Source organism: Ambystoma mexicanum, chromosome 9 (assembly GCF_040938575.1).
Source record: "Ambystoma mexicanum isolate Mex_15411 chromosome 9, UKY_AmexF1_1, whole genome shotgun sequence".
Classification (NCBI taxonomy): domain Eukaryota; kingdom Metazoa; phylum Chordata; class Amphibia; order Caudata; family Ambystomatidae; genus Ambystoma; species Ambystoma mexicanum.
The window spans coordinates 831,196,428-831,222,091 of NC_090931.1; the positions used below are offsets into that span (position 1 = coordinate 831,196,428).

General features: G+C 42.8%; 1 protein-coding gene across 1 annotated transcript in view; it reads right to left on the reverse strand.

Annotated features, from left to right (window-relative positions):
• Nucleotides 1–2,086: 2,086 nt before the first annotated feature.
• Nucleotides 2,087–25,664, reverse strand: part of POFUT2 (protein O-fucosyltransferase 2) — a 152,349-nt gene continuing 128,771 nt past the window's right edge. The window contains exons 6-9 of the mRNA XM_069615864.1: nucleotides 17,633–17,758; nucleotides 7,841–8,021; nucleotides 7,045–7,168; nucleotides 2,087–3,564 (exon numbers count right to left, since the gene is read on the reverse strand). Coding sequence (XP_069471965.1) covers nucleotides 3,411–3,564; nucleotides 7,045–7,168; nucleotides 7,841–8,021; nucleotides 17,633–17,758 — 585 coding nt within the window. The 3' untranslated portion in view covers nucleotides 2,087–3,410. The remainder of the gene's footprint in view (nucleotides 3,565–7,044; nucleotides 7,169–7,840; nucleotides 8,022–17,632; nucleotides 17,759–25,664) is intronic.

The following is a 25,664-nucleotide window of genomic DNA, read 5'->3' on the forward strand; positions in this document are numbered from 1 at the left end:
TGGCCAAAGGGATTAGCATGGCCAAGGACAGTCAATGGGTGGGTAAATAACTAAACACTTACAAGCCTTGTGTCCCTCCTCATGTGCCAATTCTTCCTAGCTGTACTCGAATGTAATAGTTCGGTGTATAATCAAACTAAAAAAGTATTGTTGTCATACTGCCTTAGGTTGAAGCCACGTAGTCATAGCAGACCAAGAGCGTCCCCTTCCCAAACAAGTGGAGGATTCGGTATACGCCAGATATGGGGATTTGCGTTTGGTGCCCCATTGTGGTGACAAATTGTCCAGAAAGAACAATAATGGAGCCAGGGGCCTGTCATCTTTTGTGAGCTCTCAAATACTGAGCTGTCGGAGCCTATTTTGACACTCTCCCTGGGGACAAACAATCAGAGCCTGCATTTTGACTAAGCTTTGCATTGTGGTGTAACTTGGTGCCACAGGCGTCCTATCCTTCCCATATCTGTGACGAAGGGTCCTGCATCAGCAAGCTAAACTCCACAGAAGCAGCGACATTGCTGCTATGCTCCACGTACAGGGCAAGTGGTAAATCTTAAAATAGAGCGAAATCGGGACAGTCTATTTAAGAAATAAAAGTGAATTAAAGAGCACAGTCAGGCCAGGGTTGTTCAATCCCTTGACACAGGACAAAAACTTTGACTAAGATGGCATGGCTAAAAACCGATAAGTTGATCTACTAGGGACAAAATAGAAGAAACTACACTGTAAGGCCCATGAACTATGCAAATAACATTTAGCTGTACAACGAACACATAAGGGATGAAGTGCAGGAGCATGAAGGGGGCATACAATATCACTACACGAGCACGCAGGGCTTCCCTTTTTGAAATTCCGCTGTTGCCGTCCAAGGAATGTTACAGTGGACAGTAGTCCTGCAACTAGAACATCCAATGAGTGTGAATGTACAAGTATGACACGCCCACCACAAACTGGGAGAAGAACAACACGCCCTTCAGTGTTACCACTTGGGAAGTCATGTGTGAGAGAGTGTGTAATTGCATACCCCAAAAAAAACATCAAGCTGTGATAATTGGGAGATGGCACCTGTGCACTGCACACAGTACAGATCAAACACAATGGATTGTGAAGGCCCGGTTATTGTGGCTTCAGGAGAAGGACCTCAGAGATGTTACCATGTAGGCGTGTATGGACCCACTGAGCCTATGCAATGTATGGGCAACAGCACGTAGAGATCATGCAGTACTGAATTCATGTTATCCCTCCTTACTCTCAGGGAAACCAGAGTTGGTCAACGGTGACTCAAGCGAATATGGACCAGAAAATCAAATGTGGTCATGTTTGTTAACAGTCTCCTGTAACCTAGGATTCATTTAGGCTAGATCCAAAAAAAAGTGCACAAAACAAAACTTACCATTCATAGTCTGACAAATCCTATACAACCTTTTAGCTTTCACCATTTTCGGCTTGCACATCCCCAGGATGCTAAGCATGATGATGTGCAGCAAAAACGGTTACCCGATTAGCACTTTCTACTAATGTCCATTCCACCAGGGCCATGGATAGGTAACTGGTACCAACGGTGATACCTTCGCATGGGGCGACTTCAATATTTTGTGCAAATAAATGCAACCTAAAGCCCAAACATCAAAACTAAAAACTATTTGGATGTAAGAGACAATGATCATTGAACTTGTGAGGATCTTTTCCAGGCACTTTGTAAAACTCTAGATGGAAAGGCTTGGGTAGGATTTAAAGCATTCTGGCTGGCAAGGAGGACTGGAGAAACAGGGTTGATAGCTTTTATAGACCGCATGTTATGATCAATTCCATTCTCCAAAGCTGGACAACACAATACATTCTGCAAAGACAATTGAGTGTATGGAACCTCACGAGGGAAATTAACTGAATTGTACATGGTTTCGAAAGTAGGTTTGTTTTGAGGATCATTTAAGTGTGGTGAAAACATGCAGGAGTCAGACACCCATGAATTCCTAGAAAAGTATTTTCTCATCAAAATGATTTACGGAAACCGGAGGAGTAAACAGTATGACACACATTAAGTTGCCTTTAACACTGCAGAATTAAAAAGGGGCAACACACTCAAGAGTGATACAAACTGGTCTAAACCTTTATCAATCGTTTACCTGGAAATCAATGAGGCACAGTAGCTGAATGTATGACAAATAGTAAGGTACACACCCGCAACACATTGGTTTGTAAAAAGAAATCCGGTTAACACATCACAAAGCCAATAGCACCGTGTACACACATTGTGTGCAGACCCAACTGAATGATCTCAATTTCTAGTGTTTTACTAACACTGAATACATGTTTGCTGTGGCTAACCTCTTCCCACCTGCCACGTTCACTTAACATCAGCTTCAACGTCATTCCTGCATCCCACACTGCTCCTCTTCTTTGGTTGGTGCAACAGGAACATACATGAATGGTTGGATTCAGAGGCTACACTGGGACTGTGTTAATCTCATAATTAGCAGAATGGGTGAAATGTGACTTTCCCCAGATAAGTCTTGAAGCCAATGGCATCTTTAAAACATATGCTATGCTCTTTTGATTAGACCAGAGCGGCTTCATTAAGAACCACAAAGAAAAGGGAGAGCCTTGTAGGTCAATGGCTTGGTGAGTGGTTGGCGAGTTTCTTCTCAATGTCCATTCCTTTCACTGCCAGGTACCTAGTAAACGACAGTTGTGATCCTCTAGCAGCTGTTTGTTTACCAGCTCAATTTACCTAGGCCCCAAAGTTCAAATTAAACGTCCAAGCAAAAAACGTCCACGAACAGGAGCCAAAAATGGACAACACTTCCCCAAATTCCCTCAACTTTAGAAGAGTTGGTCATTCTAGATGCCGATCGAGGGATACTGGTGTGCATGCTGTACCTTCAACTTAAATTTGAAATGCCATTTAGCACATTACTCAAGATGTTGCAAGAACACATTTAGACCCACCTCTTAATTGGAATTACAGAATGAAATAATCTTAGGCAGGTCCAACTATCAAAAAGAATTCACAGATCAACAGCCACAGATTGAGGTGTACAGCATATAATTTTCAATTGCCTTGCTTCAAATTGAAAACATTTTCCTAGAACCTAACAGTCTTAAAAATAACTTTGTTTCGAGCAGACGGGTCACGGTTACTCCGTTACAGCTGAATATATTTCACACATTATAAAATGTAATTAAAAAAAGGGTCCCTGGGGGGAAAAGAGGGAGAATACTGGAATGAATGCTGCCATGAGCAGCAGAGTCTCAGTCCTGACCACTGGCAGAAGATGCTCACAGAGTAATGTGACGGTGTGTAAGAAGTGCAGCTCCCCAGAATTATGTCATTGTTCTTCGGGAGATAGGAGATGGCTAAACGGAAATTGAGAACACTGCTCAGTCTTCCGGTCTTATTTCCACACTTTCATTCAGTATACAATTTTCCAGTGGGTGGGCTGCTCACAGTTTTCCTCTTTTTCACCACAGAACCGGTTGTAGGTGGTCTTTGGGTCCAGACCAAGTATTTCTCGTTCCTCATATATCCGGAAGGAGAATGTTGAGACAGAGGTTCCTATGAAGAACCTGGATGGGAGAGAATGGTAGTTCACTAGGAATCAGACAACACTTAGACAATACAAACTTCACACAGACTAAAAAGGCAAGATTGTACCCCCTGCATGAGGATCAGCATTGTAAACTTATTTTTAAAATCGCAGTTATCACAAGGTCAATGGAATTCGACAAACCACAAAGTGGCACATAAAGCCTTCGGACTAAGGAATTGAAGCACGATTTTGGAAATCGATTCAGAATTTAGTGTTCAAAGTCCAGTTGTTTAAGAACAATTCTTATCAATTGTCACTTCTACTGACTGTCTTTCAATCTGAAGGATGCCTAGCATCAAGGAAGGTTTGTCTGTCAGCAAGTCTTTTACAGAGTTCAAGTCCGGGTCCGCTTGACAAATCTCTGATTTCCAAATACATTGTCTGCTGCAGTTGTAGGAACAACCAGAGTTTGACTTGGTGCTAGGAGTTCCCACTACCACTTACGAGTATTCAATCTTTACTTTCGCTGGCTCTGGAACAAAGACCAGTGTGTTGGTGATTAAGTGCAGCTGTCTGCCTTGTAGGTCCCACTCCGTACAGCGCTTTACTTATATGAGACCCGATCTCCCTCAACAGAACAGGATGCAAGTGCTGAAAAATGAAGGTATTCCAGAGGCAGCAGGTTCTGGACAGCAGAGAGCACAGCTGCCAAACAAACAGAACTGGCAGGGATGCAGTCCTTTGTAATCTAAAACCGTGTGTCTGACTGATATATTCCTAAATGTAGTCTTAGTGGAGAAAGGGTTCCGATTACCATCTGAAGTGTCACACACAGTTAATAGTAACTCTCCTCCTGCCAAGTTGTTGCGAGTGATTGCATGCTTTTAAATCAGAAACTATTTTTGAACACTGCCTCAAATGTGTTTTTTCCGTCACTTCTACGCATTTTCCTCTCCATCCTCAAACATAAAGTGATCTACATAGTGTGCTTCTAAGCCTCATTGTTATTTCTTTAGGAATTTACAGTGCTGGTGCCTTCTGTCACTTTTGCTTTTCATTCTCACCCACCATCATGTGTGGCAAACAATTTTAATGGATGTGTACTCCCGTTTACCCCTTTCGAGGAAAAACATAATATTACGCGTCAATTAAGAGCTCAGATTCCTGTGACGACGGCACCTCTTAATTGGCTTGTTTCACCTGAAGAAGATTTCTCCCAGCTGCTCAGCACACGCAGCAGGGCAAGAGCACCATAGCAAATAAATTACAGTTGTGGCATTATATTTATTGGCCCTGCATGTAGTAATCTGTAGCAATACGAGTACCCCGTTGTAAGTGCAGCGCTTTAGCCATCGTTGATTCTTACCTGAGGCACACAAACACGTGATTTTTGTTGTATAGAATATGTTTTTCTGCCCCATTAACGGTTTCTTTTGGAAACTGTAGCAGTGGTATACTGTGCAGAAGCAGCAAGTCTTGGACTGGGGTGGCGGACTGTGTAAAGTAATCTCTCAAGAGCCCATAATCTGGATGGTAGGATACATCATAGCTACTGGGATTGAGCAAGCTAACTGGAAGAAATAATAACGAGTTCATTTATCCCTGCATTAGAGGAACCCAAGTTGCGCAGGTTGGGCTAGGATAGCCTGAAGCCGAGGCCTTGAAGCGCCAGGCTAAAACGGTGCTATTTTTGCTGAGACTTTTATCAAGTTGTTTGGCTGTTGTGTTTGTTTTGCTTTGGAGTGGTGTGCCTATCAATCTTTTTGTCCCCAGCGTGAGTGAAAACATACAGGGTGCGAGCCCATCCTACATGGGATGGGGCTAAACCCCTCATTAAGGGTCTATGCAGATACATCACCCCGGCCCTCATCGACCTTCACTGGCTCTCACTGCACGCACAAATCACCTTCAAATCCTGCTGCATCATCTATAATGCAGTCAATCCAGCTACCTCACAGAGAAACCAGCATCTCCGGCACCACCAGAAGCCAGGACACATGCAGACTTGAAATCCACTGCTGCAAAAAGGAAAGTACCAGTAAACAAGCCTTCTCTGCCCAAGCCCCAAGACTATGGAACCTCCTCCCCATCAGCATCAGACTCGCCCACACAATTCAGAAAAGAACTCAAGACCCACCTCTTCGAGGAGTCTCTCCTCCTCAACACCTAGGCCATCACATTGCCCCCCTGTGCAATTTGACTCGTTGCTAAATGCCGTCCACCCCTCTGCTCCCCGCCACCCTGTACCCCTCTTCTGTGCCCATCTGGATCCTACCGCCCGCTGTATATCTGTTCCGTTACCTCTGAAAAGAGCTCTGTTATGCATCTGTACTGTTGTATACCGCTGTAAAGTGCTCCGTTGCTTCTCGAAGCTAGGGCAGCACTCAAATACCATAATAATAACATTGAAATGAATTGTTGGGTTAGGGGTTTGGCGGGTGCGTGGACTGATTTCATGACAAGTGTTACCTGTCAAATAGCATGCGTGTCAAGGAGGTCTGAGTGGCTAATGATGGCATGCAGTAGGATATAAAAGAAATAATGCTTGATATTATATAACATCTATGCAATTTTACAACTCCATCATAATGTAGTATACCATTCGTTAGCCAAATAGCAATTTGTGCTGAGCTGGGGCAGGCTCATGCCGATTATGTGCCACCCAGGATCTAGGCCAGACTCGTGTGGGATGCAGCAATTCTGCTCCAGCCACTTCCTCAGTTCTCCTAGCATGGAAAGCCCAAGCAAACCTGGGATATGCTGTTTGGGACTCTGCATGTATGAACAGTGTTAGTGGTGGGTAGGAATAGGGACCCTAGAGAAACTCCAGCGCCAAAACAAAACTGCATTTCAAGTTATTTTATGGGCACCACAGCAGCCTGGGTTTTGAAATCCTGCAATCTTTACAATGTATCCAAAAGGACCATGCAAACAGCTTTAATCCGATCGTTTTGGGCGTCTGTATGTTTGTTGAAGGGTGACATACATAATGGGAACAGTCAACTTATTCAGTTTATTGAGCAGAGAGGTTTTGCTAAAAAACACATTGCTCCCACAATTCCCCAAGTGGACTCTTCCCATGCCTGTGTTTTGGTTGTCCCATGTTTTCCCATCCCTCCTTTCCCCGCAGGTTGTAGGTCCGACCCCCTATATGGCAATGGTTTAGTCTAATGCAACCTACGAAAACATGCACACACACCGGAAGAGGATAACCCAGGTACGTTTTCTGCTGCAGAAAACAAGACTGTTGTGTTTGGGAGTGGTGAGGGCAGAGCTTGCGAGTGGCAAGATCTACCCACACTCTGATGTTGAAGCTCACTTTCTAACATCTCATTACGCAAATACACCTGCTCTTGTACTATCCAAGCATGCATAAAACAGTCTTAGTTCTGTACGGACTTGTAGAGATAGGAGCTCCACATTGACACACTGTACAATAGCCATCATGCTCACAGGGATCCGAAGTACACGTGCAAAATGAAGGCTCTCAACGCATTCAAAGATTCAATGCACTAACCTGGCATGAGCGCAAATCCATTGGTCGATGATTGCAACCCCACCATCCTTGAACAACTCCAGCTCCTCCCAAGTGGGCTCAAACCGCATCATCTCAGGTAGTAGTTTATTTAACTCTTCTAAATCTATGGTTGTTCAAAAACAATAAGATTTCATCTGGATAACACATTTCGCCTCCATTTTAGTACATTTTATATTTGGCTATGATCTTAGGCAGTGCAACCGATCAAAACACAGAATGCACAGAGATGAAAAGAATAGCTACACACTTTTCTGAGTGAAAGCCTAATCTAAAGGCTTGGTTTAGAAACTGTATTGGTTAATACAACAAATCGGACGTATGAAAATAAAAAATAGAAGCTGATTATTCAGTTGTACAACATATCTATACAATGCACAGCCTTGGTTAAAACAATGTATTGGCTATTTGTGTAAAATTAATACCTAACAAACCAGTTCATGTGCATGAGCCATGCTTGAGAGACACGCAAGCTTAACACCTTAAGTGCATACATTCCAACTCGCCAAACTATGAAACCACATAAGGCCAGCATACAGTACACAGGCACGTAAACAGGTGCAGTAACATGAAGGTAGCAACTCGTACAACTCTACATACAGCATGCAAGCAGGTTTTATGGTGAAACTTGTGGAAAGGATAGGCAGCTCTGTTCCCAGCCTACAAATTGCAGCTGCTCTCGTAATGGTCCTGGAACGCAGACGAGGTGTAACTGGGGCGCATGGTTTCCACTTCGGAATTGTATAATCTACACCAAATAGGATCACAACGTACATACCATCCATATCGGCATCTGTTGCGACAAATACTTTCTTGAGGTTATACTTTTTCAGGAGTGCTTTGATTTTCTTGGCAGCTACCGGAAGACTGGGCACATCTGTTCGGTGACCCCAGATAAAATCTTTCCTGCGGAGATGAACGCCCAGATACGGTCCTCCTAGTGCACTACCCAGCTTAACCTGAGAAAAATGAAAATGCCCAAGCATGAAAGCAATGGAATGTCTTAAAGGAACAATTAGTTAGTCGATTAAGTTGAGCAGCCCCACAGCCATGATGCTTTTTCCACCAGAGCGGCAGTACTCTATATCCAACGCATGAGAGTCCTATCCATCACAATGGAGAGAACTGGAGGGACCCTTTTGATCTGCCAGTCACCCAATAATGCAGAACTGAAGCCCCATTTTTCTCCAGACCGTTTGACTCTGCTACCCCTTCATCCAACCAACCTTTCCCATCAAACCTGCCCGACACTAGCATAGGATAAACAAATAATATTGTTAAAGGTTTCAAAAAGCTCCAGGTTCTGTGGTCTAAAGTTTGTATAACTTTAAAAAGCAAAGACCATTCACAAAGCATCTTCGTTTTACAGACAAAGGCACTTGCACGGTCGATATATTGGTAAATGGTGGACAGTCAGAGGGTCACTGGGTTCATGCTAATGACAGTTGTTTAACTACCCCCCTCATGCTGTTACCTTCTCTTACCAGTCATCTGCTTTTTGTTTTATCTGATCCCTGGTGGTTTGAGGCCATGAGTTATTCCATTTTTATGTGAGGGACAGCATGCCTCGTGTGCCATGCTCTGCACATGATCCATCGTAATCCACAGCTGCTGCAAACCCTACAACTCCACTCAAAGTCCCCTTTGACACACAGAATAAATCTTTCACCATGACAAGCAGCATGTTCCGAAAAGTCCACAGGGTAGAGAACAATCAAGCAAAGTGGATTCATGACCAAAAGACTTTGTTGCGAACACTCCAGAAAAACAAGATTCAAGGTAGAACTGAAAATGTGCATATAGCAAGCAAGAAGTAAGCACTTCTTGGAGAGCAAGTTGCTGCAAATAACACTAAAATAAAATCATGGAAAAGAACTCAAAGCCACTATTAGTAAATCCAAAACAAACTTCAAATGTTGTGCCTAGAAAGATTTGTATCCACCTCGCACTGCTGTGACAGTATAAATCATGTAGCGAGATAAGGGGCAGGCACCATCTTGCAATAGAGACCAATATGTCAGATATTCATATAAAGAGATGAGGTCCATGAACCTTTGAGGTCTCGCTAAAGCCTTGCAATCGGAAAGTTCCAGGAGACACTTGGACCTGAACCAAGTGCTAGTGGGCTGCTTCACGTCTTTATACAACCACCCCTCCCCCCCAAAAGAACCACTTGAAGGACTCCACTTTCTAATTGAGATTGTCTATGTATGTAGTGTTGGTTTTGCTTGCTGGAGAAGTTATCACTGCTTCACAAACCAGCAATGAAAAAGTCTATTCACCAACTACTGCCATCAAACACACAGGAGGTGGGTGTTGTCACCAATGGTACTAAGGCTCCTAATCTCCTGCTCCATCATTTTGGAGCAATACCCTTAACTTGTCTGCAGCACTTGTAGCAGTCCCTGCCAGTTAAACGTTTCCTCCTGAACCTGGTGGTCCTCTCCTGGCTCAGAGCGCTTCAGTTTACTGGTGAACGGTGGCATGTGCTCCTTCAGTGGTGCACAGACTTCTCTCCTGACTGCATCTGGTTGGCAGTTGGTTTGACCGAGGCATTGCTTTGCAGACAGGAAACGGCACAGTGAGTGAATTAGCGCTTCTGGTAACGAAGTAGACTTTACCAAGTGCTTTGCTCGTTTGTAGCTTATAGGCTGAACCAAATCTTTCTCCGGCTCCCCTAGCTTCATGGGACTGCGGATTCCTCCTGAGGCAACATATCTTGAATGGTCACTACACACAAACTTGAAGGGTCACTTCACTTACGAGTGGCTAATTTACTTTAGCATTTAACACCATTGGGGAACATAGAATTTTAAGGTTCTGAATACGTGTGATTTTAGTTTATGTTTCTAGACTCTAGAAGCAACAATGTATAACTGATGTATGGTCCAACTTAACTGATTATTTGATGTTGTATAGCTGGTAAGTGTTATAACTGATGTATTCCTCTCCATCATAAGGCCATTTATTTACTCTTGGGAAACCTAATCAGTACTTCAAGTAATTCTTCTGTGCCGCAATAACTGCCTAAAGATACACACATTTTTGACATTAATTTTTAAGTCTACATATGGCCTCACAAAAGGCTACTTCAGCTACGAGTACAGCAAGACGACAATTGTCATCTGCCATTGGACTCTTCCTCCGATCCAGTCACTGATTCCTTCATGGCAGAACTACACCCTCATAAACTATTCAAGTTACCAATATCAAGCTTCAACAGATGGGTAACTGGTATAAGAAAAGCTGAAAGGAGAATCAGTAAAGCAGAAGATGTTTCAAATAGCAGTGGCAGACTTGGAAGTAGCTATTTGAAATATTTAAAAGCACATGGAAGACTTAAGATTGCAGCAGGCGTAACACTACACCTTATGGGTTTGTCCCAAGGAACTGACAGATCCGATCAGACTTCTTGAAAACACACTAACAAAACTCTTAAGCCTTCCTAAAACCACATGCAATATTCAAAGAGCTCACCAGTTAGTCCAAAAAGTGAGCAGAAGCAGGGCAAGTCATCTCACTGAGCCTTACTCTGCTTGCTCCTGGAATATACTTACGGCATAATAGTATTAGGAAAAAAATAAGAAAATTAAACAGGCCATCTGGGATAACCATAACCTGTTTATTGCACAGGGCCTGGATAAAGCTACAACCCTTATTAAGCAACAATTCCTGTCATTTTACCTAGCCTTAAGGCGGTTAAATGCTCGCTTTTAGCCTTCTTTGCCAATGTAACCCTAGGGTTAAAAATTGATGGGAGATATTAAACTCCTGCCTGTAGCTTAGAATAGAGTGGTTAACGTGACACCTACCGATGTCATGAGCAACATTTGACTGCCCAGACCCACTTGTGGCATATGTGATGAGAACTGTGTTTGGGAATGTGGATAAAATGAGTATTAGAAAACATGTAGTAGGCTTTTAAAACATAAAGGGCCATATAAAAAACAGGCAAATGTTATATGAAAGTTCGATTTGCAATTTCAAATGCACTTTGCTGCCGATTCCTCCGAGGCATCTCCTACGTACTGGTGTATGCCAGCTACCCAGGAGATACATTTCTGCTCACTGAAACCCTTTTGCAATTCCTGCACTCTTCAAATAAGCCTACTCTGTGTGGCTACTATTACAAGATGGAAGACGGGATAACTCTCAGCCTTGTGACAATCCTCAGTCCACCTCTAATGCCAAGTCTTGAAACATTAGCTAGCTCATAGAAGATCTGAACTAATTTTGTCAAGGTTTCTTGTTAACGTATAGTTCAGTTGGTACCATCCAACTAGCAGATGTTGCAGATAAGGGCCTCGGGTAGAAGTAGTGGTTTATCATTCCGATACCCACTCAGACCTTGTCCTTGATCTTTTGAGTTTGTGCTGTAGTGACTGGAGTATTTCCACATCATACAGTCAACCTATCCATCTATATTTATTTACAGAATTGTTGAGCTTGGCAGACTTTCAAAAATAGTTATTTGCTATTGGTCAACATTATGCAGGACAGGTTTTGCTTGCTTATTAAAACTAGTGATTATTCTACGTAGGATCTCATAAAATGCAGTTAAAGCACATCTCACAGAATGCCAAGGCATTAAATAACCTTTTAAATACACTTTTAATGAAATGTATATGTGACAAGTATAAATACAATATTTTGAAGTATTTATTGTAATAAGAATTGGAATATGTCTTATGTATGTTTTATATGCTGTATAAAAAGACCTATTATGAACTACAACACTAATAATAAATACAAAATAACCCAATCAAAAGACAAAAGGTGTGAAAACTCAAGATGAAAGCCTACCATTTAATTTTGATCTGCTCAAAGAAGATGCCCAATTAAAGAGATCATGGGGTGATAAAAATGTTCCCCATCCATGATGATGGCAAACACAATGGGGTCTCAAATATAAAGTTCTGCATAATTTAATGGTGACAAAGGAAGATGTGTTCTAATTAAATTATTAATTGGATATGGTACTGGTTTAATTATGAAAGTCTACGACCTGCCCTGCTAACCATTATCTGCCTTTTTGGCAAGTGCTTAAAAGCGTCCTTAATGAAACCGGACCTCCCCAAAATGACACTTTGAATTTTCTATCCATAACAGTAATAAAGTCACCACAAAGTCGTCCTTAAGACTGTCGAAGCCCATAAAGCTAATTAAGATTGACCTTAAAATTGAGGTTGATAAGGCTACACCCATTATCAGATTTCCAGTTTACCTGTTGCATGATGCACCAACATTGTTTAGATTTCGGTTCCCGAATCCCCTACTGCTTGACTACCACACTGAAAGTCAGGATTTATTCGAGATTGCAACTTTAGATTTGTAAGTTAAGGTAAACCGCTTTAGCAGATGGAGGTTTAACAATATCCTTCTCTGTAATGAAAAACGTGTGCAGACTGCCAATGTTTTTCACAATCATTTAAAACCAATTTAACAAAAAGCTACTAATATAGTTCATAACTGAGACTGGTAACAAGGCAGCTCAAAGAGGTCCTAGAATTTCTTACGTTGCTAAAAGTAAAAATGATTGTAGAAAAAATTCTTATTATATGCTCAAACATCTTGAAGGTCTGTAGAAAGCATACAACAAACCTATTCAGATCTATTGAAGCAGATCAATCCCTTAGAATAGATTTTTAAAGATATGCTTGTGGATATCTTAAAATATAAAAAACAAGATTTCTCAAACCTCTAAGGCGGCCAGTAAACATTTTACCAACCATTCAAAATCTTAAAAAAAAGGGGTTCCAGAATTCCCTCTATCAAAACTTATTCTGGGCTACTGGTTTCCTCTGAAAAGGTAATCATGAATTTAGTCGCACATTTCTATAAGGATCTCTATACAACTCGAGCAGGATATAGCCCAATCTAATTATCATGAAACCCATATTGTGACTAACCTTCACTCGGGCCTTTCACTCGGGCTCTGGGATGGTAGCACCCATTCCAGCTCTTGGAACGGGTGCTTAGCGTTATGACAGGGTGTGTCCCTTTCCTGGGGATGGGGCATGTCCTTTTGACTTTTTGGTAAAGGGTAGTAATTGCTGCTCAAGTCTAGAGGTAGTTGATTTCGGGGCGGGGGAACAATTCCTCCCTTGCCCTCCTCCCATGTGCATTCATAGGTGGCCTGTCGTGGAGGGTCTAGATCTTTAAGTAAGACTTCGACATCGTTTTAGAAGTGTGTTGGCCTCCTCGATAAAGGAGCAGGATTGTGCTTTTGTAAGGCTGGGGGTGGGTATCTCGATAGTAGTTTTTGTTTGGTGGCCATTCCTTGTTTTTAGGCAATTAGTATACGCAGGACACAAGTGAATAATATTTAAATGGAATATAACTGGCAATTTGGTGTCTTGAGTAATACTAAACGACAATCTGCCCTTCACGACAGTAAAGTGTGTGTGCCTATTCATCTTGTAACAAGGGTAGAAGTCTTACCATAAGCCTAAATGTGATTCAAGTGTTTGCACTTTATTCACAATGAGAATGTCGCACATCTAACAATTATCATCAAACTGCACAGTTGACTGCCAATGTTCCCTTTCATTGATTTTTCATACACACTTAAGTATTGGTTATACTTTGATTCTAAATTTAATTTACATAAATCGTGCTCATTGCTTCTTTTCAACAGCATATTGCTAGCCCATCCTTTCATGTACTGGTTTCCATTTATGTCTGTACATGTACTCCTTTTAATTCTATAATGAGCACAGTTCAATTAATTACAATACAATGTATTTGGTTATTTATATAGCGCTCTTTTCCCATTTGTATGGCCTCAATGCACGTCGTGGTTGGAACGCCCTCGGTGACCGTAGTCAATGTGCTGGAGGTTCTAAGAATTTTAGATTAGGAGATGCATGTGTGCTTTAGTCGCCTGTCTACTACTTAGGTGGCTGGCTAGGCTCGACCAACTAGCCCAAAGAGGTCAGGCACGTGGGTGGGCGCTGTTGGTGGTTTGCGATAGAGTGCTATTGTTGAGAGAGTCGATGTGTGGCCAGCTATACCAAATTTCATTTTGTTGGTAGTCGCTGTATGCTAGTGGCAGAGGTGTTGATGTACGTCAGGTGTTTCAGTGTGGACGGCTATATGCTATGCTAGACCGGATTAGCATAGCCATAGCTGCATGCTACGGTGCACGGATGTTTGGCCGAGCCTGCGGCCTCTGTCCACAGACTTGGTTTAAGGTATACGTACCGTAGGCTTAGATGTTGTTTGGCTGCACAGACCTGTATAGTGTGAGATGGCCTAGGTTGCACGGTACAGTATGTTTTGCTATATAATAGGCAGATATGGGGTATACACCTAGATTTGAGAACCCTGTATAGTAGGAGAGAGACCTAAGTTTCACAAAACAATGAGTATGGGGGAAACACCTAGAATTGGGAGCCCTGTACAGCATAGTTAAACTGTATACACAAAACACACAGAAGGTACAATCGCTTGTCAGGTAGATCACATTCACATTTCAACAGTATACCAGATAATATCAAATGCCAAGGTACTCGCAGTACTTCAAGGTTTTGTTTTTTAAATCCCATGTACCGAACATTACTAGCCTTTGTTAAACCCAAACAGCAACGCACTGTCAAATTAGTTTATTTTCAGTTAAAGGCAGGATCATGATCAGTTATGCCCAGCTTCGCTGTCCAATCAGCAAAGCAATTAAAGTTTTCATTAAGCCCCAATATCACAGCAAGGCCAGATACTATTATATGCAGTTACCACAGCAGTGCCCGATTACATTATATCGAAGGCCTCATTCCATTAGTCCGTGATTACAGCAAAGCCAGATGGCAACATGTATCGCAAACACTGCAAGTCAAGATTCTAGCAGGCCTAGTTAACATGGCAAGGCCAGATTATGTAGGGTGCGGGTGTTGAATATACAGTGCTGGAGTCGGTTCTTATGGCCGTGCATTCAACCATGTATGTCCATAGTTCTGGGTGGATCTGTGTGTTTGCAATGCAAGGGGCAGCATGTGCTGGGGGTGGCGTTTGGGAGTGTGGTGCTGGTTTATGTGTGTGAGGCACAGGGCAGCGTGTGCATGTGCGCAGTGTTGGGCCAGCGTGAGTGCAGTGAAGCAATGGGTACATTGTGCTTATGGTTGTTGGGCTGCAGTGCTAGGGTCTGTGAGTGTTGGGACACTACTGGAGGAAGTGGGTGCAGCAGACTCCTGGCGGAAGAGGGTACAGTACAGGGTTGGGATATTGTCTGTGTGTACCATCATGGGGGGTGGTCAGGTGTGCGGGCTGCGCAGTGATGGAGGATGTATTTGGTGCAGGTCTGCAGACTGACAAGGTGGGTTGCACCAGGAGTGCAGTGCTTGGGGCAATTTGGCAAGCGCGGAAGATGGATAGCAGTGGAGTTCTGAGCCTGGGCGTGCATAATTGTGCACAGTGTGCATGTCCAGCACTGTAGTGGGCAGTGCACAGACAAATTGCGGTTCTGGGCAGTTTGTGCAGTGCTGGCACATGTGAAGAAGCAGCAATTTCCATTATTACAATCCAAAAGAGAGAAGGATTTTCTCCATGTCTTTGAACTTGTGACCAGCACTAGAGGGGGAACAGAAAAGGGCCAGAGAAGACGAGAGTAAATGACAGACAGAGCAGTGCAGACCTGAGAGAGCAGTGTGGTGCAGATCAGAGAGAGCAGCATGCTTCAGATGTCCTGATGTAAAGCATACAGACACGACTGCATGAACGCGAGACGTCCTTCAAAGGGAATTGAAGGAGGACGATTTTAAAAACAATTACTAGAGAGTCAAGCTGTTTGACAACTGATTAGGAGCTAGTGAACAAAGTAATGAACAGAGGCAATACAGCAAAGTTTCAGCAGAACCCACTACCGAAGTGCCTCATATCAAAGGGTTGATTAATATAGAGAGCACAGAGAGAACCAATGGGGATAGGTAGTGCACAAATTAGTGCCAGGTGGTTTAGCAGGGTAGTAGGCAATATCAGGGAGAAGATTGGGAAACAGAAATGGAAGGCCATGAAACTTTAATGTTGAGAATTGTGGTTTTGTCGCTCAGTGACAGTAACGCAACCAAGAAGAACAGCAGGTTAAAAGTTGTGGTTCCAACACTTCAATATAATAGTGTAATGGCTCTGACATGTGAAAGAGAACTAAGAAGAGTGTTCTATTGCGAGTTGTAGTTCCAACATTTTAATAACCTGGCGTAACAAACAAGAAGAAAAGGATCAAGAGGATTTGATGTCAATAATCCCCGAATATAGTATAGAGATGCAGACTTATAAAAAAGAAATGATGCATGTTGGGAATTGTGGCTCTACTCCTCCAAGACCATAGCACAGTAATGGTGACAAACGACCCAGAAGGATAGCTGTAAATTACAAAGAACCAAAAGACTTAAATGGTGGGAATCGTGTTCAAAACCTCAGAGGCAGCAGTGCGATGCGCTGATAGAAATTTAAGAACAAAGTGAACTTCAGGAAAGTGTAGATCCAAACCTGAATTATACTAACACAGACGCGAAGGAACTATGGGAACAATGTGGGGAACCGTGGTCCAAGCCCAAAGAGACTGATGCAAGGGCACCAATAGTTGCCAAATGAAGTCTAAGTATTCCCAACAAAACGTCTCACCTACAACAACCAAGGTAGAGCCAGACAAAGAAAGAAACCTGAACACAACTTGGAGTACTGGTGGAGACTGAAACCCATCTGAAGAATTGGATGTACTGTCTTTTGTTTCTACTTTCAAATACACTGCATTAAATTGCTTTTTTGAAAACAGAAGGGTGGGTCTGCAGGGCTGGGACCGGACCGCAAGCTTAACCACAGACCCACTAATTGCTCCCCACCCCCCACTTCTCTTACGAAAAAAGGGGGCTAGTGGAGGTACCACAACAATCAAACCTCCATCGCCTCAAGCCACCTCTACAGTTCCTTGTCAGCGTTCAAGCCTGCCCTGAGAAAACACTGAAAGTAGGGAGGCACTTCCTCACCATCACCAAGATAATAGAGTGTTTATTTATGCTGGCAACTTGGTGCTCGGAGGAGCAGGGTAACAACAAGAGCTGAGTGTGGCTTTCTCGGCCACTGCTTCTTCCTGACCTCTGCCTAACCATTAGCATACTGCTGCAATGTGGATATGCATAGGGTACATTTGATAAGCCAATTTCCATCACAGTATGGTTGCAGTGGCTCCACTTCTCTCCGTTACTTCACAATCCAGAGGGGAAGCATTGAGGGATCCACAACTTCCAGAAACAGTGGATAGCCTGACACAATCAGCACCTCTCCCTTGCAGGGAATGCTGGAGGTTGACAGTCTGGGGCAGCTGGATTTGTAGATTAACCGGAAAAGGTGTCTGGCAGACCATGTGACCGAGAGAAGCACCCCCCAGTTTACCAAGATGTGCCACAGAATGTTGAAATTAACATACACAATGGTGCCTCTTGCTTCTTTAATAAAAATAATGGCTGGTATTCACCATACTAATAAGAGCATGATGGTCAATGCAATAACAGAGGCACTTGCCTTGTGCTGACCACACAGTTCCAAAAGTGAAAATAAGTTGAAGCAAATAGAGGCTTACCTTCATCTTTGTCCACACTTCATTGTAAGAAGTCTTGTCCGCCTCATCAGTAGAGTTGAGGTACTTTGCACGAAATCCATCTCCCACCACTCGGAGATGTTTAGCAAAGACCATACTGCGCCGCGTCTATGGGAATGAGAATAATGCTTAGTGAAGTCTCTACCGATACACGTAGCTCCAGTTTTCACAAAACAATACATTGATGACCCAAATCTGAACACATTGGGAGAAGTGGATCTAACGTAGGACATCCATACACCATAACTTAAGGATAGCACGCACAAGAAGAGCTCTTATCCCGAGTTAGTATGAAAACATACAGGGTGTACACCAAAAGAGTTTCTTTATTTCATGTGGATTGAGGCTATCAACTATGGACACAAAGAATTTTTCAAGTTAACACTTTATGAAATGCATTGAAAAAAGTCAAACAAATATGGATCTCCCTCTAAATTGGGCTAAACGTTATAGGAATGCCTGCCTAACATGATTAGTATTATCAATGGCACAGTATTTACCTTTGGTTAATCTTCCAATCATTAGATCTAGTATGTGTGAGAACTAGTTTAACAGCTAGATTAGGCATAAGTCAAAGAAAATGGTTAATCACAACACATCTGGCGCATTTACACCATCAATATGTACACTATCTGCCCAAGACTATTACTGCTTGCATGCTTAAGACGGTCTACTCTAGGAGTTGCTGTGTTAAATGTATCTCTTGTTATATACTTAAAATTCTTTCCTGGGGAAGGGGTTGTGTGTGCGCAAGGTACCTATACAAGTCAAAATACATACATCAGTGCACAGCCTGTGGACCCTACTGTCCCAGTGGAGGAGTCATAGTTTTTCATTTACACTTGTGCTCCCTCTCTCAGGAGATTATACAAACACAGCGGGATTCTGTGAAAGGAGAACATTATCGTAGAAGTTAAGACTTGCATAGCATCAAACACTGATCCAGATTCAGAATGTCTTACTACATGCAATACCCCACCACATTGTGTTTAAGTGCTATTTAGATAAACTATCATATCATGAGTGTGCTGCAGTAAGGCTCGGACACAATGTTTGAATAATTTTGGATAAAGACATTTAATAATAAAAAGTGAGGTTGGAAAAATGCCTCTGTAGCCCTAAAGTTAAGAGTGAGATCCCCGTCTCAAAGGAAACAAGTTTTGGACTTCATGGCAAATCTATTACAGAGTGTCACTGTCATGTCCAAAAACCTACTATTGCCCGAACACTAAGAATATAATACAACTGTATAAGGAGGGTTACTTCTCAAAGCAACAAGAGTTCTTTTCGTTTTCAAACAGAACATTTACCAGGCTCACTGGTAGTGAAAAAGTGATGCAAAATAATGTTCCAAGATGCAAGATTGTGCTCCTTTCCCCTAGACTTCTTCGTATCTTAAGTTGTTGGATAACTGAGGAACTGTTTCACAGTTCTTGTTCCCTACCAATTTGGTATGCTCAGCTACCAAACTTTAAGATCCCAAATTGTGAGGTGGTGCTCCTTTTCCCTAGACTGATCTTAAATCACTATACAAGTCAAGAGGAACAGTTCTTATATCCCCATCAGCTTGACACATCTGCTAAAAAGCGTAGGACTCCCTCTTTTCCATCATAGGGTTCTTGACCCCCTTATTGGCAGTTTATGTGAGTGCGGGTCTTAGACTCGCAACTTCTTTACCCAGATTGATTCACCTTGTCAATCAAGTGTTCTATGTTGGATTGTCTCTTTGCTTCTCTCAGGGTCCCAGACCCTCTATATGGGTACAAGCCCCAGACTCGCAATGTTGTGTGGTGTCACTTTGTTTACTCTCCTGCCAAGTATACAATTCTCTCCAGGGTCCCCGACCCTCCTTCTCCAGTTCTTGAGCTCACCCAGATGCTTCCCCCGGACCTCACAGCTCCTTGGGCAATCCGTTACCTCTCTGCGTTCTTGCAGTTCCCAGGCAACTGTGTTCTTCCTGGAACTCCGGTCACGTCCGGCCATCCAGTGGCGTCTGCAGTGTCCCTGCAGACTAAGGTTTCCTTTCGGCTGAGTGCTACGTCTCTTCCAGGCTTCATCTCACATCAAGGTATGGGCTCCCGCTTTTCCTCTTACAGGGACGGCTCTCGCGCGTCTCGCCTGCATTTCAGCTTGAGCTGCCATGCATCTCCCACGTCGGACTGATGTATTTTGTGGAACCAATCATAGGCCATTCGGAACTACACGGTTTGCTCAATTCCTTGTAAGTGATGCTTCTCCTGGGCATCTTCGTCACAGCACCAGCCTTACAGTTTGATGCACACTACTTTGTATAATCTGGGTTTTCATTGCAGTTATGTAATTTGTGTTGACTAAGTTGGCAACAATATATATAAGCCATCTTCTTCGTCACAGTACAGGCCTTAAAGCTACATGTGCAATGCTCAGGCTTTTCAATGTTATATATGTTAGGGTGGCTAACTTGCCAACAACATATATTAGCACAATCTGAGGATGAGCAGGAGGATTTGTCAAACGTGTTGGATATGATAAAGGGGGTTGGTTAATTTGACTGAAATACCCATTACCTCCATCTGAGGAGGAAGCAGGAGGATTTAGCAAAGGGGTTGGATACTGTAAAGCGGGTCAATACTGCATTCTCTGGCAATGAGTTCCCAATCCCGCAGGGGGATTCCCTCCCCATGTGATCCTCACTCAGTGCACCACCCCAGGAGAACAACTGTACTCAGTACGCACTGCACTTGCCCCATGGAGAAGGTCCCCCCCCCCTAGAAAAAGGGACCACATCCTCAGATTTCTCACACCACATATGGAACCTTTGTGGTCAATTACTACAACTATGGCCCATATTCTATTCTCAGACCTAAGTAATCACAATAGTTTATTTTGGAGATACAACTTCTGTACAGCTGCTTAAATCTAATCGTACCCCAGTGACATGTGGAGTCCTACAGGATTCATGCACAACCCCTTTACTGTTCAATATGGATAGGAAACCCTTTCATTACCCAATTGAAATGGGGACATACTATCCCACCCAAGCTACAAAAAAACAACACAATGTGGCTCTATGCTCACATTCTTTTATCAGGAAAGGATATTACATACCCTAGTTAAAGTAAAAACCGTAGGGATGTTCCTTTATTACTTTTTGTCTACAATTCTCCAGACGAACCAGGTCATTAGTGCTTGTAATTACTATTTTATGCTAATTGGACAATTCAAGCCACTTGTCTACAGGACACTACTGCTCCTTGGGCCCTTTCTATAATAGAAGCCAAAACTAGAATATTGTAATGCGGTTAGTGATGGTGCAGCAGATTATACTATGCAGTGCCTACAAATTCTTTAAAATGTAGCCGCTCGCAATGTTACCAACTCCTCCAAATATGGTCCTGTTACTCGCATCCATTGAATGTTATAATAGCTTCCCATAACATCCAGAATTGCTTTCAAATTCCTCACAATAGCACAAAAAGCCATCTTTGGCTCTGCCCCCAAACTACATTTATCAAAGATTAAAACTTCACTCTTCAACCCGTCCCCAAAGGTCATCTACCAGATACACTGTCCCCATCAACAAAAAGAAAAGATCCAGAGCATTTGGTAAATACTGCACGATTATTGCTAGCAAAACTCTGGAACACCTTACCATTAGATATTAGTTCAATTAAGTAGCTATGCTTTTTTAAAGAAAAGTGACAACATTTCTATTTGAGGTGTTCCTTATATCTAACAGTGAAGCTTTCGGGCCAGCATTGTAATATCTTTCTGTAGGTCACCTGCTATAATAGCATGATTGATTTATAATCCCTCCGGGTGGGAACCCCTGCATTCCTGCGAATACTGAACTTCCTGTGCTTAACAAGGCCTATTATAAATAAAAGGAGTGGCATGCGCTGTAGAATCGAACGCCTGATGATTTTAGAGCAGAAAGTCCTTAAGGAAGCTCGAATGGCAGCATGCACAACGACGGTGGAACGTGAGCGAGTGCTCTCGGAGCGGGCTTCATTAGATTGTGGGGGCTAGTGGATGCTCTCAGCAAGCTGGACTGAAACGAGACAGTAGCAATCTCTGCAAGCTGCACTAGAATGGGGAACACCTAAGAACAGTCCATGTGAAAATTGGTTTGACCCGAATCGGAATTCAAACTGAGTTATTTTTCTTGAATTAAGATGGTTTATTTGCGCAAACCATTTTAAGTATTGTGGAGTTTTGAATGTTCACAGTCAGTCTTTCTGCGTCCCAAAAGCTTGTGTAGGTACAAACGTTGTGAATAGCTGGGAAAAACTAAGTGATATCAAATAAAGGAACATTGTGGCCTGAATCCTTTTCAGTGTCATGGCATTTGATTCAAAAGTAGCATGTTAGCCAGGTGAATCAAGGGCTCTTGGATAAAACCTTTTAAGAGGGGCAACTCATCAAAAGCAGGTATTTGAGCAAAGTTGTGGTTATTAAATTATTGCAGGAAGCCAATTGGTAGGAGACGTTTGCCGCTGTAATTTACTACTGGAAAAATGTGAAGTGTACTTGGCAGGCCAAATTCTTTATTTCCTTAATTATGTCAAAGAAATGTCTTATCGAAGTTCAAAATCTGAAACACGGTTTCTTTGCACTTTGTTTCACCAACTGCTGCATATTATTGTACACATCCGCCATGCTGCTTTAACCCATCGCTACAATCCAGTTTCTCATCTGCCATCTTTCTGAATTCTCTCCAGTTTCAGAGGACAATTGATCTATATGATGAACACTGCCATATTTTTGAAGGATATTATTCAGACTAAAAAGAGCTCAGAGAACAATGCCTGCCATTTGAACATGTAATATACTAAGCAAGCCCTAAAAGTCTCCATGGGAGAAGAACTGAGTTTATCTGGTGAGCTGCGTATTTGGAGAGCACAGTGTTGGTCAAGGTTGCAACTCTGCATGCCTTTCAGAAATAGTCGACTATGGAAATTGTCACCTCACCACAAGCATTTTTACATGAGTCACCAACATGTTTGCTAACTCGCTCCCACTCTTTCCCCTTTATTATGCAGATGTATGCATTTATAATGACAAGTAAACCAAGGATTATCAAGGTGCTTGTTTATCCAAGTGAGTGATATTGGCAATTGGGATAAAAGGCAGGAAGCAAGGCGTGGACTATGCACATCCAGTGAAGGTTATGTGATGGCAGGGGAGTTGCTAGGTCTGGAAAAGACCCGGGGCTAAGCTGATGTCAGTACTGTTGGGATTGGGGGCTAGCTAGTCTTTTGGCTGTAGCTCCTGAGATTCTATCCGGGGCTACAACCAAAAGATCAGGGGCTATAGCCCCCTTAGCCCCCCCCTAGCAACGCCTCTGTGTGATGGTCTGCAGGCCTTGGTTGCCATCCCTCCTTTACTTTATTGCCTTCTTCCTTGGTCTCCCAATTTCCATATTTGTTCCTCTGCACTTACCATGAGCCACCCGCCTCTCTAACCACATGCAGCTATTCCACGCATGCCCTCAGCACCCTCACCACATGCCACTTCCTTCCTCATCTGTGCTCCTTTCCTGTTCACTGCAAGCCTCTTCCCACATCATGTGGGTCATTCACCCCATCCCTGCACGCCCACTTTCCACTACCTGCCGACCCCATGCCTCCTCTCACAAAACCAACCACTTGATTGGTCATGTTCTCATTATGAATCCAGCATAATGCCCTTTGTATTCACCATAATTTCCTGGCATATTCTTGTATTCCTCGACAGTGGAGGCATGGCCCATCGGTTTCAACTGCACTGTTACCTTGGCTGAGTTGCGAATTGTTGGCATGCACCTGCAATGACGCCGACTAGTAAAGTGATTGCACAGCATAGGTTATAACATGGATCTTCATCTGGATTCACCCACTTTCAAGTGATGTAATAAGAATGAATTACCCAAAATGATGCACTGAATGTATTGGACTCGGAAGAAAGGTACGAAACACCATTGTGTGGATTCAAAAATGCCACTCTAGGTCACATACAGCTCTCTGAGTACTTTACATGCTGAGGTAGTTAACTGGACGCTATTCCCTGTGGCAAGATGATTTCCCTCATTCCATTCTAGTCCTCATTTTTCTCTACTTGATGAAGCATCCAAAGATTAAGAATGGCAAAAGGTATGATGGGTGGCCAGATGTCGTTTCAATGTTCAGAGCTACAACAAATGACATATACCAGTCACTTGAGACAGACACTTTTGCTGTCTGTATCTTAGTTTCTCTAGCAAAAGAATATTTTATTTTTTTACATTTAAAAAAGTATATTGTTTTTATCGGGAAGAAACAAACAGAATTTACTTGCATTATGATGTAACAGGGAACTATTATAATAAACTGCTTTTCAATGTTTAGGAATTGAACTGCACATGCGAATGTCTGCCTATACACAGCTGAAAACATTTTTATTTTTTAAATGGAATTTATTGTTTTAAGGAAGCAATAAAAGAACAGCTACACCAATCCATGTGCAAAATATACATCAATTCACCTTAGCAATCATATTTACGAAAAGAAGAAAGGTAGTAAGAAGGAAAATATATATATATATATATATATATATATATATATAGTTCAAATTAAACAGGGGGCAGGGGGAACAGCAGAGCATAGACATTGTTACACACCCCAAATCGCCATGGTGCTGTTCCTTAGCCTGGAAGACAATCCTTCCTAGAAAGAAGATACAAACTGAGCAGCCAATCATCCACACAGGGGGCAGTATCACTGTTCCAAAAATTCAAAATATGCCCCTTAGAAACCAAGGAAGCCCCATAAACCCAAAGGAGGTTAGACAGCCCAAAACCAAATCCACTGTTTGGAAAACCCCATCCTAAAACAATGGAATTTTCCTGCATAATTACAACATATGCAAGGTGGTACCTACATCACTCCTACAATTCCAGCAAACATCCTCACGACCACATCTTCCAAGGAAGCCAATACATACAGTGAACAATCTGCTATTACAGCTCCAAATCAACCTTGTACCTAACCGGACATACACATATATTTCCACTCAATATCTGACAACAAACAGCCTAAGTCCGAATCCCAATTACCTCTACTGCATTGCGAAGTCAGAGCAAACTCTGATGGAGTAATACGTTTGTGTAAGGTGGAAGCAGAGAGAGGCATGCTCTTAAGATAGGTGCATGACCACAGGTGGAGCATGCATGGTGGTGTTCAGTGGAGAAAACATGACCGCAAAAAGGTCCCTCAATATGCAAGAACAAAATTCCCCTGCCCGCAGCTTGTACTTGAAATGCAAGAATTCAAAGTCAAGCATATTCGGACCATCATGGATCTGTCCAATTCTCCAAATGCCAGCCTTCTGCAACGAAACCCACGATAAAGCGCAGTTGCCCAGTTTCACAGCCGGGTTCTTCCACAAACTTGCGTCCACACACAGCAAGTATTTCTCACCACGAATCTCACTGCATCTCTTCCATTCTTTCACAGCATGCTTTATAAATGGTGGAGCCGAGCTGACCGGCAAAGGTTTAGCTGCATACAAAATAATATCAAGCAGCGTTGGAGAAACGGCCTCGCTCTCAATGCAAATCCAGCCTGCACAGTCAACTTGGTCAAGCTTAAGTCAATGATGAAAAGTATGCAGCGTAAATGCAGTAAGATAGCGTCTTATATTGGGATAACCAAAACCACCCAGATGCACAGGTCTCTGAAGAACATCCTTAGGGATATGAGCCTGGCTCGTACTGTGGCTTTCAAAGCATCCCAAACCACAAGGGGTATCCAACAACTCCAGATGGTTTCTCAAAAACAAGGAGGTTTCACTTTCGATATGGTCGAAGTCTAGGTTAGAGAGCAACTGTGTAATCAGCTGCTATTATTTTCTAGCCTTCAGACCACCCACAGAAGCATCGAAAGCCAAGTCAACAGGAGCATGATCCGAAATCAGGACATCACCAATGGTGCCTCTGCAAACATCGCCACAAACCCCCCCCCCCCCCACTAACCAGAAAAAAGTGAATTCGCGAAGACTTCCCATGAGTGACTGTGAA